The 19,506-nt window shown below is 40.0% G+C and overlaps 1 protein-coding gene across 1 annotated transcript; it reads left to right on the top strand.

Annotated features, from left to right (window-relative positions):
* The first annotated feature begins 469 nt into the window (after positions 1 to 469).
* On the top strand, positions 470 to 19,363 carry loxhd1b (lipoxygenase homology PLAT domains 1b). Its single transcript, XM_063896827.1, has 42 exons — positions 470 to 1,145; positions 1,725 to 1,839; positions 2,219 to 2,299; positions 2,510 to 2,694; positions 2,892 to 2,990; positions 3,104 to 3,252; positions 4,279 to 4,402; positions 4,769 to 4,878; positions 5,535 to 5,675; positions 5,925 to 6,060; positions 6,478 to 6,638; positions 6,728 to 6,814; positions 7,050 to 7,185; positions 7,294 to 7,448; positions 7,944 to 8,104; positions 8,196 to 8,272; positions 8,348 to 8,544; positions 8,952 to 9,144; positions 9,326 to 9,486; positions 9,602 to 9,923; positions 10,253 to 10,404; positions 11,237 to 11,370; positions 11,488 to 11,630; positions 11,804 to 11,908; positions 12,092 to 12,220; positions 12,300 to 12,464; positions 12,989 to 13,170; positions 13,255 to 13,371; positions 13,542 to 13,704; positions 13,998 to 14,152; positions 14,661 to 14,870; positions 14,979 to 15,105; positions 15,349 to 15,557; positions 15,781 to 15,966; positions 16,065 to 16,192; positions 16,306 to 16,423; positions 16,616 to 16,793; positions 16,947 to 17,132; positions 17,556 to 17,726; positions 17,867 to 17,999; positions 18,254 to 18,409; positions 18,481 to 19,363. The coding sequence occupies exons 1-42, from the start codon at positions 470 to 472 to the stop codon at positions 18,959 to 18,961; spliced, it is 7,194 nt and encodes a 2,397-aa protein (XP_063752897.1). The 3' UTR covers positions 18,962 to 19,363.
* Positions 19,364 to 19,506: the final 143 nt, after the last annotated feature.

Raw genomic sequence — 19,506 nt, 5'->3', positions numbered from 1 at the left:
AACTGTCGGATAAATGTAAGTAAAGTGAGGTTAGCATTTATAAATGCCCTGGTCCAATGTTATCATCATACACATCCTTTTTTATTCTGCTGACTATCACACTACACATAAAATTTAAGTATTTATCTAACAAAGACCCGGTTTAAGGACAATAATTCATCATATCAAGAAGGATTACTGCTATACTGCTTTAGAATGTTATAGCAGCTCTACACTCCCACTGGGTGTTTGTTACTCTGGTCAGGTGACAACAGGATGATTATCATTTTTAATGAGGTCAGAGCATCTGCTGCTGTTGTAGGTCAGGATTACCAGCAGAGAGGGGCTTCCCCAACCACCTGCCAAGCAACAGTCAGTGAGCTCTGACCTGCCAGCGGGTCACTCCTGCACAGTACCAGGTCAGTTTAATCAAGTTTCCCCGGAACACACAGGAATCGGTTACGGTTACAAGGTAGTAAATAAATTAAAGATGCCAACAAAAAAGAAAAAAACAAGACAGAGTGGAGAGGAGGAAACCAAAGATGTGGATGACGAAGGCTCAGAGGATCAGGAACCAAAGCCCAAGAAGAAAAGCAAGCAGGCAAGTGAGTATGCTGGGAGACTGAAGAAGAAGAAGAAGAAGGTTAAAGACAGCGATCAAGAAAGTTATAGTTCTGACACATCAGGGACAGATGTGAGGAGCACCAAGAAAAAAGGGAAGGATAAAGAAAAGATCAAGAAGAAGAAGAAAGCTAAAAAAGAGAGTGGGGATGAGTTGAGGAATGACTCACAGGATTCTGATAATGGAGATAACAAAAATGAAACCAAGGGGAAAAAAACAGCAGAAAAACTCCCGGATTTGATTGAGACCACTAAGAAAGGATCAAAACGTTCCTCGGACAAAGATAAGATGCCAAAGGATAAAAAATCCAACAAGGACTCGGAAAAAGGGGAAGAACATGCAGCTGGGGATGACGAAGGGAGGAAGAAGAAAAAAGAGAAGAAGAAGAAAGGTTCAGATAAGGGAGATAGTGATGATGACACCAAGAAGACAAAGGGAAAAAAGAAGAAGATTGAAAATTATGTTGAAATCTATGAGAATGAGCTTCGCAACTTTGAGCCAGAACAGGTGGAGAGCTACGAGGATGAGTATCACAAAAAGAAAGGTGAGTGCAATGTTTTGGTTTCAACATGTGAAATGTTAAAGGTGATTCTTGAAATTCAAACAGCATGGCAACATTAGATCAATTTACAGACAATTTAATGTAAATGTGTTGAGGAACGACACCTGATACCCTGAAGGGAGGGGAAACGTTGATTGCAATTAGAGGATTAAGAGGGGCCCCAGCTATAATGGGCCCATGTTTTGGTGTGATGTTTATGGTAATATTACACTGTGTGAAGTACCATTCATGTTTTGTGAGTATGTTATCTTCAACCTACAGCTATATGACACCTGCCACTCAATTACCTTTACCAAGGTTGGTTGCACATCTTAATGAGGGGCTTCACTTACCTCTAAGGTATCTTTGTAGCTCTCACTGTCTCTGTAAAGCCATGCTGAATGTTTATCTGATCTGTAAACAGAAACACATGCACCGTAAATTATCCTTAATCTATAAACAATTATTTTCTATTTATCTTGAAAAATCTTACTTTGGTTATTAATCTTTGTCCTGCTGTACGCAAACTGTACAATTCTTTCTGAAACACTTTCAATTGTATGTTGTGACTTTACCCTGTAGTATATGAAGTGGTGACCATCACTGGCGATGAGAGAGGAGCAGGCACCGACGCCAACGTGTTTGTCACTCTGTTCGGAGAATATGGCATCACTCCAAAAGCCCACCTGGCCAGCAAGTACGTCCTCTTGAAATATGATCACATTTAGATGTAAAGTCTTCTGTAAGACTTTGGTAAATAAAAAAATCACTATCTCACTTCTATTAAGCAGAGGCCTTAGTTACAGCCTCAGCTAGTTTGACACCATATTTGATTAAGTTGATTGGTTTGAGTGCTTGAACTGTTTTTTTGTTTCCTCACTTACAGCACAGAGAAAAGGTATGTATTACCTTACATGGCGGTGGTGGTGTTGGTTGTCAATAACATCTCTTAAAATGGTCTGTGTGCAGTGGTTTTGCACAACTTTTATGTTTTCATTACAATAAGGCATGCAGAATGTTTTGTTATCAGCTTAAATTCTGGGTTGCTCTCAAGTTTGACCACTTTGTGTTTCCAGGAGTCGCACGGCATTCGAAAGAGGAAAAACTGATGTGTTCAGAATCAGAACTCACAATGTTGGACCTCTGAAAAAGATAAGGTACCTTAGTCTTAGCACATTTCATCCCAGATCTGTCATTTAAAACATTTTTCAGTTTAGCACTGGTCAGGTTTAAACGATCAGAGATCAATTTAAGATCAAACACTGCTTGCAAAGAAAAAGATTCATAGAGATGTATTTCCTTTTCCGAATTAGTGTGCAGGAAAGGTCAGATGTATTTGTCTAGAGGTTATTCTACTGTTGCTTCAGGATTGAACATGACAACACGGGCCTGAGCGCCAACTGGTTCCTGGACCGAGTGGTGGTGACTGACGTGATCCGGCCTCACCTGAGGTTTTACTTTGCCTGTAACAACTGGTTCAGTAAGGTGGAGGGAGACTGCCTCTTTGTCAGAGATCTGCTGAGTAGCATGGACCCCATGGACATTCCCAAATGTATGTATACACAGCATGATATTAGAAAGTAAAAATAATAATAAACCAAACACCAATAATAAAATGTTATTGAACAACTTGTTATATCGATTCAAACTGTGGTAGCTTGTGTTTGATTCATTTTAAGGTGTTTGTATGCAGTTTGGTTAATTTAAGAAAAAAAAGCTTAATCTAAGTTTTTGCTCTTCATTTTCCAGATAATAAGTACATAGTGAGTGTTTTCACTGCGGATATAAAAGGCAGTGGAACGGATGCAGATGTTTTCATCAACATCTTTGGGGAGTTTGGAGACACATGTAAATTACAGCACATGCTTTCCTACATAATGAAGTTAATACCAGCTTTTATGCAGTTTGGGTTTTAATAAGGATTTATTTGATGGAAATTAAAGTTTGTTTTGTTGTCTAAGGTGAAAGACGACTTGACAATGACAAAAATAACTTTGAAAAGGGCACAGAGGACAAGTTCACCATCGAGGCACCAAACTTGGGCAAAGTGAGGAAGATCACTATTGGCCATAATAACAAAGGCTCTTCAGCAGGGTGGTTTGTAGACAAGGTAAGAAACTGACAGTTGTTGTTTACGCAGAGTGTTTTTAGGAGGAAAAATATCATTAAATATGCCATTGTTGCTCAAAACTGATCCCCAATCCACATTTAAGTCACTAAAGAACACATTGTGTTACTTTAATGTGTTACATACCGTGTGACTATGAAGAAAACTGTGTTTAATAGTTTAACTGTAACTATTTCTGCTCTGTAATGCTTCTGAAGAGGTACTTAAGATATGTGATCCTCCTATTCCTCTCAGTTTTCCCATCTAGTCTAGTGTCCATGCTCAGCCAACACATATAGTTTGCACGACTGAGGGATGAGTTCATTCAAACACACACACACACACACACACACACACACACACACACACACACACACACACACACACACACACACACACACACATACACACACACACACACACACACACAGGACACACATGTCGTCATCCTATCCCTGTCTGTAAAGGGAAACCATGACCCATTAAGGGATTGTCTTTCAGCAAAAAGACAGACGAGTCGATGGATTTGTTGGCGACTGCAGCACAGACTGACACCAAAGCTCAGCAGTAATAAATCATAACCTCTCTGCATTCTAAATTTGCTGCCATGTTTACATGGATTTGAGAGTAAATATTACTTGAGCTCATTTTCTGCTGATGTAATTGCTGCTTAAACATGTTTAAACCCATAAAGATTACATGGTTAAAAGGATTTAAGTTTGTTAAACAACGCCTAGAGGACTCACTGTAAAAGCAGCAAGCAACAAAAAGAAAATGTTGTTCATAATTTGACTTCAAATATTCAACTATACATTTAATTTCAGTTAACCATAACCATAACTACACAATCTACAAATATATTAATCAAATTATGTGAACCATAAATACTGTATTTTAGATACAAATATGTATTTTCCAGGCTCTAAAATACACAAACTAAAACTAAAATGAAAATAGAAAAAAACAACAGATGTAAACATTCAGGCCATATTGGCTCTGATTATATTCTAATTCCCTCTTTTCATACAGGTGGTAGTGGATGATATGGGAAACAAAATTGTTTATGAATTCCCAATAAATCGTTGGTTTGCCATCGATGAGGATGATGGGAAGATCCAGAGAGACATTTTGGTGGGGGGCAACCAGCCCACAGGTGAGAAATGTGGTTTATGAACCAGGATAAACTTTATACACTATCCTCATTACAGTGAAAGAAATGTGTGAAGAAGGAAAATGAATAAGTCTGTTTCCTTCAAAATATTTGCCTCATTTTGAAATAATTATCGGCTTGTTGGTCAGAAAAATATTGCATAAAGGATTGTATGATAATAACATTTATTCTGCCAGGGAAGAGATGACTTGCTGTTTCTCTCATTTAGTCCAACAAGAGAAACATGTTTTCAGTCAAACTAGTCAGAGGCATTCATTCTCAGCTCCGTAGGTACAGTACAGGTGCTGTGAACCATATTGACCTGCTGGCCGATCCTCTGATAGCCTGTCGTGTAACTGTACCCACCAGGTATTGTGTACAACGTCCAGATCGTGACAGGAAACATCCGAGGTGCTGGGACCAACTCCAAAATCCACATTGTGATGCACGGCTCAAAAGGCCAAAAGAACAGTGGCAAGGTGAGGAGAAGATAACATAGACAAAGAGAAGACAACTTGTACTGTATTTAAAAAAACAATGGCTACAGTAGAGGTTGATAGCTTTCATTTGTATTGTTTAATTTCAGATTTCACTGTCTGAAAAATGTTAGACTTTCAAACTAATCTGGTGTTTAATCTACACAATCATCTATATTAACGAAAAATCTTTAATTTTAGAATTTTTATCAGATGTGTTTGTTGTCTCCTGGCTTCTTCACACACACTGGAGCCAGCTATGCATTAAATAATGATGATGAACACGTGCAGCCAAAGTAAATACGAAAGACTGGTTGAATACCAAGACGATATACAGTGCTGTAGGTGTAAAGGTATATTCTGTTAACGTCTGTAAACTATTTTTCACAATTGCCGTTATAGTACCTGGTTTAGATGTGTCTTGTGATTTGTTTAGGTACCTTGTAAGTGTTTGAAAATTACTTTTAAAAAGCTGTACGAACAAAGCTTAGAGACTTTTGTGGTGCTTAATGATCATCCCTTCTTTTTTTTCCACAATGCAATACCCAAAACTATTGAATTCAGACCATTGAGTATGTGATTCTGTATTTCTGGGTACATCTGTCGTAGAGTGGTTGAACTAATGTAACATTTATTATTCTTACATATTTTGTATACAGGTGTTTTTGGAGGGTGGAAAGTTTGAGCGGTGCCTGACAGACATCTTCAATGTTGAGATCGCTGCGCTGCTCAGTCCCATCAGCAGAGTCACCATCGGACACGACAATGATGGAGTCAGTGCTGGGTGGTACTGTGAGAAGGTAACATGTTGCAAGAATCAATTAATCTGCCCATTATCTTTTAGAATAAGTGTATGGTCATTAAAATGGAAACAAATGTTCAAGATTTTGTTTTTAAATGTCAGTCCAAAACAAAAACATATAAGCTTTGACAACAGAAAAAAAGATATAAACTGATTTGAAAACAGAGAAAAAGATGATATTTGTATATATCATAGGCTAAAAATCTGGGAATAAACAGTTATTTCACCTTAATCAATGTTTTGTCAGGTGGTGGTGTTCTGTCCGTTCACCGGGATAGAGCAGACCTTCCCATGCTGTAAATGGCTGGACGAGAAGGAGGGAGATGGGCTGATAGAGAGAGAGCTCCATGAGATGGTCTCACTTAGGCAGAAGAGACAAAAGAGTAAGTTACAAGGGGAGTTTTACCTAGTTTAAAGCAACAGTTCTTCATCTTAAATCATCCCTTCTATTTCCTGAAATTCCCAAATGTATGGAAAAAAGAAGCCCCATTTAATGTATCAGATATATTTGCAAAATGCATGCAACACATTGAAGATCTTCCCCACATCTTTGGCCTCTAGATTGTATTCATAGGTTTATTTACCTATACATACATTTGGAAAGTGAGTATTTCTTAACTGCTTCATATAAATATTAATTCTCAATCATAAACATTTACAATTCACAAGTGTAAAAGTCATTTTCAGGGGCTTTGAACTCCTCAAACATGCAACCCCCTCATCACAAACTACCTCTGTAGATATATAGTGCTCAAAGAGTAAACACCCTGGTTAAACTGACCAAATTTGGTTCTCCTCAGAGCACCCCTGGTCCTTGTGGATCTGGACGTCAGACCTTCCCAGTGCAGGAACCGATGCAGACATCTCCTTCCAGGTGTACGGAGAGAAGGGCAAGAGCGATGAGACCAGACTGGACAACAAAACAGACAATTTTGAGCAGGGACAGGTGGATAAGTTTATGGTAGGTATCCCATGTTTTATCACCACACCTCATTAGTGCTATTAGTCAGATGATGAGGCTTCATAGGACTCTATGATGTGCTCTTACAGGTTGAGCTGCCTTATTTGGGAAAACTGATCAAACTACGTATCTGGCACGAGAAGAGAAATCCTTTCGCAGGATGGCATCTCAGTAAGGTGCGGGAAAATCATTTATAATAATTTCGCAATCTTACGTCTATGATATCTGTTAAACTAGCACAGTGTGTAATTCACATGCATTCGGCCATTATATAAACAATAATATTGTTTGCGATTCTATATTAATTAGATCTAGACCTAAGAATGTAAATTAAAAAAACATAAATCAGCATGGTTTAGTGGTAAAACACATTGCCTCACATATTGAAAACACTGCTTGTTTTCCAATTAGGTAACTCTGATGAAGACATTAACAAAGGAGAAATATAATTTTCCTTGTGAGCGCTGGCTTGACGTAAATGAAGACGATAATGAGGTTGTGAGGGAGCTTTCTGCCACAGGAGACTTTAATCCTGAGCCCCTGCCCGGTAGGTATATCCACCTGTATTCACCAAAACCATAAGCAATCTACTTGGCCAAATATAGAGAGGAATATAGCATAATACCTGATTAATTTCTGTTGTTTTGTTCTGCAGTGATAAAATACCGGGTGACGGTTTGCACAGGGAGTGTAGGCGGCAGTGGCACAGATGCATCTGTGTTTCTAAATCTGATAGGAGACCTGGGAGACAGTGGAAATCGGGACATGGTCAACTGTAAAAACAATGTCAACAAGTTTGAGAAAGGAAATGTGGGTACCTTCAATACATCTTTGTTAGACATAGAGCTTATATCAGGAAGAACACTCAACTACTATGTGCCCTCTCCTGTGTTATATACTTCCTTACTTCATATATAGTTTTTCTTTTTGTTTCAAAAACCAGATGACAAACCTCCATCCAATCAACAAGCGTTAAACTTATTATTTCTCATACAATCCCTAATTTGTGCTGTGACAAATTAAGGAGATATGTTTCTGTTTATTCAGGTCCTAACCCTAGATAGAGCCCTACCTATGTTTAATCAAAAATGTTGATATATGTCAAGTATATTGAAAGAAAATTCTAATGTAATTTCTCTAACTATCTCTAGCTTAAGTGAAAATAGAATTTCCCACATTGAACAATTACAATGTTATATGTGCTGATTCAGAAGCATTGGCCATATCTGTCATGTCAATTGGTTGTTATCACAAATCCCTCAGTCCTTGTGTAATGCCGCCTAATGTTTTTTTAAATTTTTCCAGTATGATGAGTTTATAGTGGAGGCGGTATCCATAGGCCAGGTCCGCAGGGTGAGGATTGGACATGACGGTAAAGGTGGAGGCTGCGGCTGGTTCCTAGATAAAGTCATTGTGAGAGAAGATGGACAGGCTGAGGCCCAAGCTATTGAGTTCCCCTGCAACAGGTGCATAAGTCTCAGTGTGGAAACAACATGCTGAATAGTTGTTACAACCACAGGAGTGTGTTTTTGTAATAGCTGAGAGTTTTGATCATAGGTGGCTGGACCGTAATGAGGATGACGGACAGATAGTCAGAGAGCTAGTGCCATTTTCTGATGGACAGCGTCTTTACAGTAAGTTAAAAGAGTCTTGCATTTTCTTCTAACATTTAAATTGACTTGTGTTAACTTTGTGTGTCTGTGTGTCAGACGTTGACTATCATATTGCTGTGAAGACGGGCAGCATCCCTGGGAGCAGCTCGGACTCCAATGTGTTTGTGAAGCTCTACGGAGAGAAAGGTGACACCAGTACGATCTTGCTGGTGGTCTCTGACAACAACCTTGGGAACTACTTTGAGACGGGTCGAGTTGACATCTTTATTGTGGAAACTTATGATATTGGACAGGTGACACCATGAATACAAAAACATGTCATTTGTTGTTGATTGTATATTAAAAAGCTTTAGAAATGATTCAAAGAGGGCATGCAGTCAAAGAATGTAGGATTCAGTTCTTCCATCTAATATGTGGCTGTCATGGTGCTTGCAATGGACAAAATGATAAACGGTGTGCTCCGCATTTGTACATATTGAAACACATAGCAGTATACTAGTTTATTATTCAACTGGGTGAATTTGGATGCATTTGTTAAGGTAATAGTAGGACATTATAAAATTGTAAAACATATATAAATGATTTTCCCCTATTTTAAGTATTTTTTAAGCATTTATATATCTGACTTTGAAGGTTAATTTGATTCAATATTTATTTTATTGAACAAAAATATATGATCTTCCCTTTAATCCTAATCCAGATAAATCGTCTGATGATTGGCCACACCAATGAAGGCATGCGAGCTGGCTGGTTCCTGGACAGCGTTCAGCTCATGGTTCCAGTCAACGGGAAGCAGTACATGTTCCCCAGTGACCGCTGGCTGGACACATCTGAAGCCGACGGCAAGACAGAGGTGGAGATTTACCCGAGCGAGATCCTGGACATGGAACAGTGTAGGCAACATTCACACACTCTCGCAATATTAGAAGAAACTATACAGAAACACAGAGACACAATTCAGGTTCAAAACCTAGTTATGAAACTCTAGTTCTGTCAGATTTGTTATATTGCCATGAATTGATTATACATTTTTTCTCATATTTACTTCCTTTGACCATCATCAATGTTTCCCAGTGATTAACTATGAGGTAACAGTTGTAACTGGAGATGTGACGTTTGCTGGCACCAACGCCAGAGTATTCATCCAGATCTACGGGGACAAGGGGAAGACAGAGGTCATCACGCTTGCAAGCAGATCCAACAACTACGAGCGAAAAACCACGGAAATATTCAAGGTATCAAAGCTTTGATTTTGTGCTTTCAGTGTCTCCAAAATGAGTCTACGTTTTTAAATCTGAATGCCATAGAGAAGGGTAATGTTACATTTTGATGTGATACCACTGTTCACAGTTAGAGGCCAAAGATGTGGGGAAGGTCTTCAAGATCCGCATTGGTCACGATGGCTCTGGGATTGGGTCTGGCTGGTTCCTGGAGACAGTGGACGTCAAACATCTTATCATGGCCTTGGTGCCCAAGGAGAAGAAAAAGGAGGAGAAGAAAAAGAAGAAGAAAAAGAAGAAAGATGAAGAAGATGATGACGAGGCCGGAGGAGAGGAGATGCAGGAGGTGGTGCTGACTTACCACTTCCCCTGTTCTCGCTGGCTGGCCGGAGGGGAGGAGGATGGCGAACTGGTGGTGGAGCTGCTCCCTGAGGAAGCAGAGGATCTGGAAGGTAGGAAGAAAGCATTACAACCCTGTGTATTGAATAAATGCAATAGAACTACCTAGTTCTTTTTTCTAATATTTGAAAAAACAGTAATAACAAGCTCATTAAAAACACCAAAATGTTTTTATTTCCAGATACAATTCTGTGAAGCTACAATTTAAGCATGGTTAAATTCTGGAGAAAGGAACAACTCATATGCAAAATTCACTGGTGTATTTTCACACATGTTTTTGTCTTACGTACTCTGTGTTGATGTTTTAGACATGCATGATCGGTTTGACACAGTTGCTTTAAGTCAAAGTGTTCAGTAATTCATCCCCTGTATTGTCTGACAGTCAACACCTATGAAGTGTGCGTTTTCACTGGTGACACGCCGGGGGCTGGGACCGATGCCAACGTCTTCATTAATATTTATGGAGAAAACGGAGACACTGGAGAGCGTTATCTGAAGAACTCGGACAACATCAACAAATTTGAGCGAGGGCAGGTGTGTTAAACAAAAACATCGTCACTACTTTTTTAATCAGCTGACTAATAAAGGAAGGATTACAATTTGTTACTCTAAGCAATTATTTATGTTAGACATACATTTATATTCTTTCAATAACTTGGATAATTAAATGAGGAGCATAAAAAAACAACTAGCCATTGACTAATTTCCCATCTGATAAGGATAGAAATGTTTGTTTGAGCCTGAATCTCAAACACCAAATATTTTATAAGGGTTGTAATATTTTACCCCATTTCCTGTAAGTGTATCCTGCTGGAAATTAACCCTCAGCTAGTCAAAGAGTCAAGCACTTCCACGCAACATGAGCCCCGCACCGAGGTGTGTCTGGGAGTGTTTTCTGGTAGGATTACGAACTCTCCTGCAGGCAAGCCAGCTGTGACTGAGAGGAGCTAGGGGAAGTCCTCTGTCTCATCGAACCTGTCTGACTTTTATTCATTGCTTAATCCAGACCTGGGAATTATTCAACCCTGCAGCACACCTGGCTCTGTAGGAACAATAACATTGTGTCCTAAGATCAAATGTAAAGTTTACTTTAGTGATGCCTATTTTGTATCATATGGTTGTTGATCCATTGATATGTTTGGCATTGAGTTCATAGTTTGTGGTGGACTGCATCATATTTGGAGGTGTTTCTAATTATCTGCCCACTCATGTTGAAAATTATCGACTTTGTAATAATAGATGTTATAGCAGTTGTGTAAGATTGTTGTATAAGACTGCATTACATTAAACACGTGTTCTCATTAAAGTGGCCGTAAACAGTATTGTCTGTAGCAACTATTTTCTACTAGGTTGCTGTGTTTGGCAGGAGGATGTTTTCATCGTTACAGCAGTTGAACTGGGTCCTCTGAAGAAGCTGAGGATCCGTCATGACAATTCTAATTCTTATTCATCTTGGTACCTGGACCGTGTTGAGATAGTGGACACAAAGGATGACACAACGTAGGTGAAAACCACATTTTTGTCAAACTATTGAGTTATCAAGACGAACAACCTCACTGAATGACTTGAAGAGCATTAACCTGGTGTTATTATACAACTTACTGTGTGGATATACAGGTACTATTTCCCTTGTACCCGCTGGCTGGCCGTGGACGAGGACGATGGACAGATAGCGAGAGAGCTGGTTCCTGTGGACGAGGCCTTCATGAAGAAGGATGAAGACGAGGAGTCAGGCGCCACTCTGGGCCTCGAGCAGAAATGTAACACAGTTTTAATGTTGACTCATGTCTTAGTAGTGGGACAAGATAAAAGGGGGGCCTACTCAAGTATTTATCTGAGTGAAAAATGCAGGTGGACTCAAGAGAAAAAGAGGGACTTTGAGTGAATGGATGAAAAGAATGAAAGAACTGACTGATACAATTTTGTCTTACAGCAATGTCAACTACATACACTCTCAAAATAAAAACCGGAGAAAAGAAGTATGCTGGAACTGATGCTAACGTGTTTGCCACTCTTTTTGGTGAAAATGACGACACAGGTACGATACCTGTATTAAAAGGGGGATGCATTCACAATACATAGATAAATCAATATGAGCATACAAGAAAAATAATGACAGGGACAATGGCAAGGCATATAAGAATAAATAAACACATTCTAAAATAGCAATAAGGTAGGGGAGATAACCATCTGAATATAAACATTTTGGTGTCATTCACAGGGATCATCAACCTTAAGGCTTGTAAGAACTACAAGAATAAGTTTGAACAGGGGATGATCAATGAGTTCACTGTGGAGGCAGTGGATTTGGGCGACCTGGAAAAACTTCGAATTGGGCACGACAACTCAGGTGTGGAAAGAAAAGTCTCCTCAAAAATAAGCAGAACACTTTTTAGAACGGTATAACGTGACTGTTTTTTCCCCATCAGGAGGTTCCTCTGGTTGGTTCTTGGACTGGGTTGAGATCGACGCCCCCTCACAGGGTCAGAGACTACGCTTCCCATGTGGCCGCTGGTTGGATAAAGGAGAGGATGACGGGTTGATTGTGAGGGATCTTTATCCCGCTGACTTACAGACTGAACTCTACATGCCATGTGAGTGAACACAGCGGTGGGAGAAGTATCTAAATCCATTAGGGAGAGTGACAATGCGCTGATGGAGAATGTGCTTCGTGCTTTTTGCAAGTTTAACCCAGATAAAAGTGATGATTAGCAGTGAAATGTTTTTAAAGCACTCTATCAGTAGAAGAGTGGCTTTAAGAGCATTGAGTTTTTGATGTAGCCTGATAAAAGTGAGATAATGTCACAGTGGCGGCCTGCATTTTAAACAGTACTTAGCTTCTTACACGTAAAAGAGTCCAAATACAACCCTGCAGTTGTACATACTGTTGGGTGAATTTACATTTTTAACACAAAGAAAACTGTAAATTATTTTATTATTGTAGCAGATTGAGAAATACAAACCTTTCAATCAACGCAATAAGTTGAAAAATGACTATAACCTGTAGTTGCTTTGGCATAACATAACAACATACAAATGTACCTATCATACTTATTATATTACTCTCCTATCTTATCTGTGTCAACCAAACAAAGCTGTCTCCTCTCTTCTTTCTCAGTTGTGCCTTATGAGATAAAGATCTACACCAGCGATGTGTTTGGTGCGGGAACAGACGCTGATGTGTTCATCGTCTTGTATGGTCAAAAGGGAGTGTGCACACAGCAGAAGCACCTGTGTGTCAACAAGAGAGAGAGACGTCTGTACTTTGAGAGGGCAGCTGAGGACATGTTTATTGTTGAGGTGAGATGAGAGTATAGATTTGGATTATCCAGCCTTTGAGACAGTCGCTTCGGCTCTGTAAACATTGTGTTGTCATTTTCTCAGCTGGAGGATGTCGGTGACGTTATAGAGAAGATCAGGATAGGACATGACAATAGAGGCACAAACCCAGGATGGCACCTCGACAGAGTGGAGATCAGACGACAGCTCAGGAAAGGAAAGGTAGTTAAAAATCTACTCTGCTATTTAGATTTTTCTGATCTCCTTCTTCATTAAACTATTAACAGATTAATAATGTAACACCCTTTGGCTCAAACATCTCTCAGAGATGCCAGGCCCAGTTTATTGATTAGTTTTTTTTAATGAACCCTAACATTCATTTTTAATGTCAGGGTTCAGAAACAACCATTTTCCCATGCGAGTGCTGGCTGGCCAAGTCTGAAGATGACGGGGAGACGGTCAGGGAGCTGGTCCCCTCGGACATCATCACAGAGAAACTCCTCAGAGATGGGAAGCTGAAGACGACTGAAGTGGAGGTGGAGGATGCTTTGGAAAGTAGGTTAACCCTGATTTCAGTGACTGAAACTAACTAAGCACATTTACTAGAAGTAGCCTACTGTACTCAATTATACATTTGAGTTACTCGTGTATAGAGAACTATCACTTGAATCTGCAGCTCCACTGAGCTTAATGAATCTTTATTAAAGGTTTCAGCTCATAGTTCATCTTTACTGATTTACTGCCTGAACACACAGGCTTGAATTGGAAGCTATTCAAAAGAAGCGCATAAGATGTGGGCTTACATTTTGTATTCCTACTTAATTCATATTTCTGTTTCTGCATTACAGCTCACATGTACAGCGTGTCTGTGCGAACAGGGGATATGTATGGAGCAGGAACTGATGCCAACGTTTATCTCACCATCTACGGAGACCTGGGAGACACAGGAGAGCGCAAACTTGCCAAATCTGAGAACAACAAGAACAAGTTTGAGAGAGGAGAGGTGTGTGAGGAAATGTGTGACATGTTATGTCATGAGTATTATGGCCGTTAAAGTTTTTTTTATTCTTTAATAATAGTTGCAGAGACTTCCAAGATTAAGGTCAAACGTCTGTGAGAAAGAACTCTCGAAAAAAGAAAACTGTGAAAAAAAATTGAAATTTCTCTGAAATTAAAATTATGATATAACAGAGAAAAGAAAACACATCGCTTTTCATCAAAAGGTAGAATCAACTTTATCGACCCACAGTTTGTAAACATGGGATGCCATTTTTTGCAAATGTATGAGTTTAGTTTAGAGAAAATGTATATTCTTTATTCATAAATTTGTGTTTTATTGTCAGAAATGTAAAACTAATCCCAGAAGATATCCAGAATTCATTGTCCTCTATCCCCTTCAACAACTCCCACTAAACAAGATTATTTTTCTGTACCTCCAATGGCCCTAATATACTATCTTACATTTCACTGCTGGTATATGAAGGCATCAAAATGGTCTCTTTGCCTCTTAGGTGGACAAGTTCAGTATTGAGGCTGTGGACTTGGGCCAGGTGTTTAAGATTCATATTCGTCACGACAACTCCATGATAGGGGCTGATTGGAACTTGGACCAGGTGGAGGTGCTGGATTTGGAAACAGACGAGGTGTACATGTTCCTGTGTGAGCGGTGGCTGTCCAAAAAGAAAGAAGACAAATGCATTGCGAGGACTTTCTTTGTGAAGGTTTGTTAAACTTTGTTTTTTTATTATTTTGCTTGTTTCTGAAAACCTGTAAAATGAGTAATGAGAAAGAAAATCTGAGATTATTTGTCTGGTATGTGTTTGGTCCAGGGGTATGAAGGAGAAAGAAACATTGATCCAAATTCCAAGAAGATGCTTCAGGCCAAACTTGGGCTCGACCGAAACGCCAATAAGAAGAAAAAGAAGAAAAAGGTGGCAGTTGCTGAAGAAGGTCCAAGTAAGGCCACATAACCTTTCTTTGTGTTTCAAGATGAGGTTGGAGTATGATGAGAGCAATGCGCTTTCAATGCCATGTGTCTTCATGTCATACTAAGCTAACTATCTGTTGACCGTTGCATTGTTTTCTTTGTACAGACACTGGATATCACTGCTTTCGTGTCAATACTAAGTGCATTTATTAAATTGTCAATTCAATTTCAATTAATTTTTTTAAATAATTCACTTTTCGCCTTCCACCCAGTCATCCCCTATCACTTCACTCTGTCCACTGGGATGGAGCGGGATGCCGGCACCTTTGCCAGGGTCTATGTCATCATAATCGGCCCGAGCGAAATGGAGACAGACCGACTGTGGCTGGACCTGCCGGAGGGGAAGAAATGCTTCACAGCCGGCACCATGGAGCACTTTGTGTGTTATGGGACTGACGTAGGAGAGATCAAGCGGGTGGAAGTGAGAATCTAAGACTGCCTCTGTTTCTAAATCTGTGTCTCCTCTCTGCTGCCTCCTCAGATGTGCTGATGTTAAAATTTAAATAAAACCATTCTAGCTCAGCAATAATTCATTCTAACTGTGCCTTCTGGTTCCTAGATCAAACAAAAATCAAATGATATATTAATTCCCAGTTCTCCCTCCCCCTCCCTCCTCTCCCTCCCTCCCTCCTTCTCCCCCTCAGCTCGGCCATAACGGTGTCACACCAGAGAGCTGCTGGTTGGTGGATGAGCTGTCGGTTGCCGTGCCAACCAAAGGTATCAAGTACATCTTTCCGTGTAAGTGCTGGCTGGCTAAGGACAGAGGAGACGGTCTGACTGCCAGGCTGTTCAACGCGCTGGACTCCAGCACCATCAACATTAACCGCAAAGTGAGTCACTGGACTAAGAAAAGACACCGTGGAAACATTTCATCACACACAGAATCAGTCTGTTCCTTATCTGTACTATCGATTTCTGTTTATTGTAGGTTATTTATTCAGCAACAGTTGTCACAGGTGACACTCAGTATGCAGGGACGGACACCAACATATTCCTGACGGTGTTCGGAGCCAATGGGAGCACAGAGGAAATGCTGCTGCCCAAAAATGGGGACAGGTCTACATTTTTTATCCAAGAAATAATTCTGCTTTGGGAAATAAACTTGCGTCCTTTTTAAGATAACAAAGTCTAGATGTTATAAAACTCACATATATATCATTAACATCAAGGTTTGAAAGGGACCAAGAGGACACATTCAGTTTGGAGGTAGATGATATTGCTCCCCTGAAGAAGATCAGAGTTCGGATTGATGGCTCTGGAAGTCGCCCTGACTGGTTTCTCGACAGGGTAACATACAGACTACGCTAACACCTATCAAAATACAGTATGGAATAAAGAATGTTTAATGTAAACAGCAAACACATAGTCAGAAATCATACTATTTATGTCTGTCTGTCTTGTCATATCTGCTGCTGCTGAACAGTGATATTCACCAAGAAAATATGGACAATTAATGTTTTGTAACTGAAATGCTTTTAGATCCTGATGCGGAACCTGAACACAGAGGAGACGTATCTGTTTACATATGAGAACTGGCTATCAAAGTCAAAAGGGCCGAAGAGGACGAAAGTGTGTGAGTTGGCAGCTGTGGTGGATGAGGAGGAGATGGTGGAGAAAACAACCTACATCATACAAGTTCAGACTAGTGATGTCGGAGGTGGGTCTCATGAGATGCCTGTTTTATTTATAAAACAAAGCATATAACATATAACAAGGACAACATGTTCATTAGCATTTAGTAGAAACCATGCAATGTTATGAGGCTAATAGTAAGATGGTGTTTCATCAGTATATGCCTGTGTTATTCTAGGTGCCGGCACTGATGCCAATGTGTATTTGATGGTGTTCGGGGAGTACGGGGACACCGGGACGCTACCTTTGAAGGAGAGCACAAACAGGAACAAGTTTGAGCGGAAAATGAAAGATGTGTTCAGGTTCCCCGAAATGCTCAGTCTGGGCGAACTGTCAAAGGTCAGAGTGTGGCACGACAACAAAGGTGAGCGCAAAACAAAACAACTAGAGGGAATTTTTGTTCTCTTAAATAGCAGAATTAACATTATTTTGTTAGCTTAGTGTCTTCTAACAAAAAAAGGATTATTTAGATGTTTTCTGAATATATGCATGTTTCATTTTTTGCCATGTGTTAAATGAGAGATTCAATACCACTTTCAGATACGAGAGTGGTATTAATCTTTTTATCCAACTATCGGCAAGAAAGCAACAATCCATTTCACAAATATGTCAAAAGTATTCCTTCAGGAGTTCCTTAGCTAACTTGATTTATTGTATGTCACATCACAATTGCCAGAAGGGTCCATTTGTTTAGCATTAGAAAGTAACAGAGTGAAAGAGAAAAATAAACATCAACATTTTCAAAAGATTCAACTATAATGGACTGTGTTGCTCTTGCTGTGAACAGGCCCCTGTGCTGGCTGGCACCTGGAGTACATCGACGTGAAAGATGAGGCCATGGACCAGACCTTCAGGTTTCCCTGTGACCGCTGGCTGGCTAAAAATGAAGATGACGCGCAGATAATGAGGGAGCTGGCTTGTGCCAACAACGACTCTATAGACCTCAGTGACAAAACCAGTAAGTAAAAACGAAAGTCTGTGGGCATAATCACAAGCTCTGTAATTGTGGGAGATGAACGACTTGCTGCTAATGGCAGCCATTTGCCAGATGTGAAATGATCATAATGTGACAATATCTGTCTCTCTGCATTGCCACAGAATATGAAATTGCCACAATAACTGCTACCACAGACGACGCCTCCACCACGGAAAACGCCTGGATCGTGTTGGAAGGAAGGAAGGCTCGTTCTAAGGAGTTTGTTCTAGAGAATAAGAAAAAGAAGTTCTTACGGTATGTTTTCAAAGGGAATCTTAGGTGCCTTGGCTCACAGTCCCACCATATTATGTGGCTTTATATAATCTGCTCTCTTTTACATGTTTTGTTTTTCTACCCTCTTTTATGTTAACTCTAAACTCTCAGGAGAGCTAATCCCATGAGACGCACTTCATAAAACAACTCTAGCACAACACTTAATTTAACAATTCATGTTCAGAATCACACTCTCCATAAACTCTGCTTCTAACTCTTGTTTGCCCCCATCACAGCGGTGCCACTGATGCGTTTGAGTTCTCATCCAAACACGTGGGGGAGATTGCGGGCATCTGCATCGGCCACATAACAAAAGATGGAAAGAAGGTGAAGAGTGAAGCCTTCTGGCACGTTATGGAGGTGGTGGTGACGGAGAAGGAGCTGGGAAACAAGTGAGTTGAATCTCATACATCCTTCATTATGTTATATAAAGTGTCCCATTCAAACCCTTGTTTCTTTTTAGGTATTTCTTCCACTGTGATGCACAAATCCCCCTGGCTGCAAAAAAAGAAAAATTCTTGACATTTGAGTGCTTTAAATCCATCGAGAGCTTTGCGAGCAAAGTACGCAATCTGGTCCCTGTGAAGTACGAAATCATTGTCATCACAGGGGACGTGAAAGGAGCGGGTACAGACTCCAACGTTTTCATCAGCATTTATGGCGTCAACGGTGACTCGGGCAAGCGGCATTTGCAGAAAAAGTTTCGCAACCTTTTTGAGCGAGGGCGGACGGACCGCTTTGTTCTGGAAATGCTGGACCTCGGGGAGCTGCTGAGGGTCAAAGTGGAACATGACAACAGCAGCACCAACAGTGGTTGGTATTTAGAGTGTGTGGAGGTGACCAACACAGCCAACTCAGTAACCACCATCTTCCAGTGTGGAAAGTGGCTGGACATAGATAGGGCTGACGGGCAGATTCAGAGAGTGCTCTACCCCAAATACTAGAAGGCAGACAACAAAAAGGAAACAGAGAAGGGGTGAATTACCCTTTATGGACTTTGTTGTTCTCTTTACTACATGTACAACTGAAATTCACAGCCATTTTTTTAAGTTTGTGCCAACTATTTAGGTTGTCCCTATTCTAACTTCAGAAAGAGCTATTTGCCACCATTTTATCTTGTGCAATTTGAAAAAAAACTGAAACACAATTGCCCAAAGCAGATTATCCAACACAATACATTTTGTGTTCATTTGTAAACTCTTTTTTCGGACTGATTGGTTATGTCTAGGTGAAAACTTTTCACATCAGCGCACACATCATGTTTGACTAGAAAGGCCTGTGATAGCAAGTGAATGGAAAGCATTCAAACTGTTTTGCCACAATTTACAATGTAACCATTTTTTTACTTTGGCACATGTACAACTTGTTCCAGGCTGAAATTGATCAGTCTTTTAAAGATGAGTATTAAAGAGGAAAAGTTTATGGCTTTGTTTGGAAACATGGCAAGCACAATGACATTCATGTTCACAAATTAAAATGATGGCCCACA

This window comes from Eleginops maclovinus, chromosome 12 (genome assembly GCF_036324505.1).
Source record: "Eleginops maclovinus isolate JMC-PN-2008 ecotype Puerto Natales chromosome 12, JC_Emac_rtc_rv5, whole genome shotgun sequence".
NCBI classification, from domain to species: domain Eukaryota; kingdom Metazoa; phylum Chordata; class Actinopteri; order Perciformes; family Eleginopidae; genus Eleginops; species Eleginops maclovinus.
The sequence above is the reverse complement of the archived record's forward strand: the minus strand, read 5'-3'. Positions and strand labels throughout refer to the sequence as shown.

Bases quoted from the DNA above. Each gene is read 5' to 3' on its own strand.
- loxhd1b (XM_063896827.1), top strand. From the start codon at position 470: ATGCCAACAAAAAAGAAAAAAACAAGACAGAGTGGAGAGGAGGAAACC. The intron at 2,695-2,891 runs GTATGTATACAC...TTCATTTTCCAG, and splicing joins CCCCATGGACATTCCCAAAT to ATAATAAGTACATAGTGAGT. The intron at 8,545-8,951 runs GTGACACCATGA...ATCCTAATCCAG, and splicing joins AAACTTATGATATTGGACAG to ATAAATCGTCTGATGATTGG.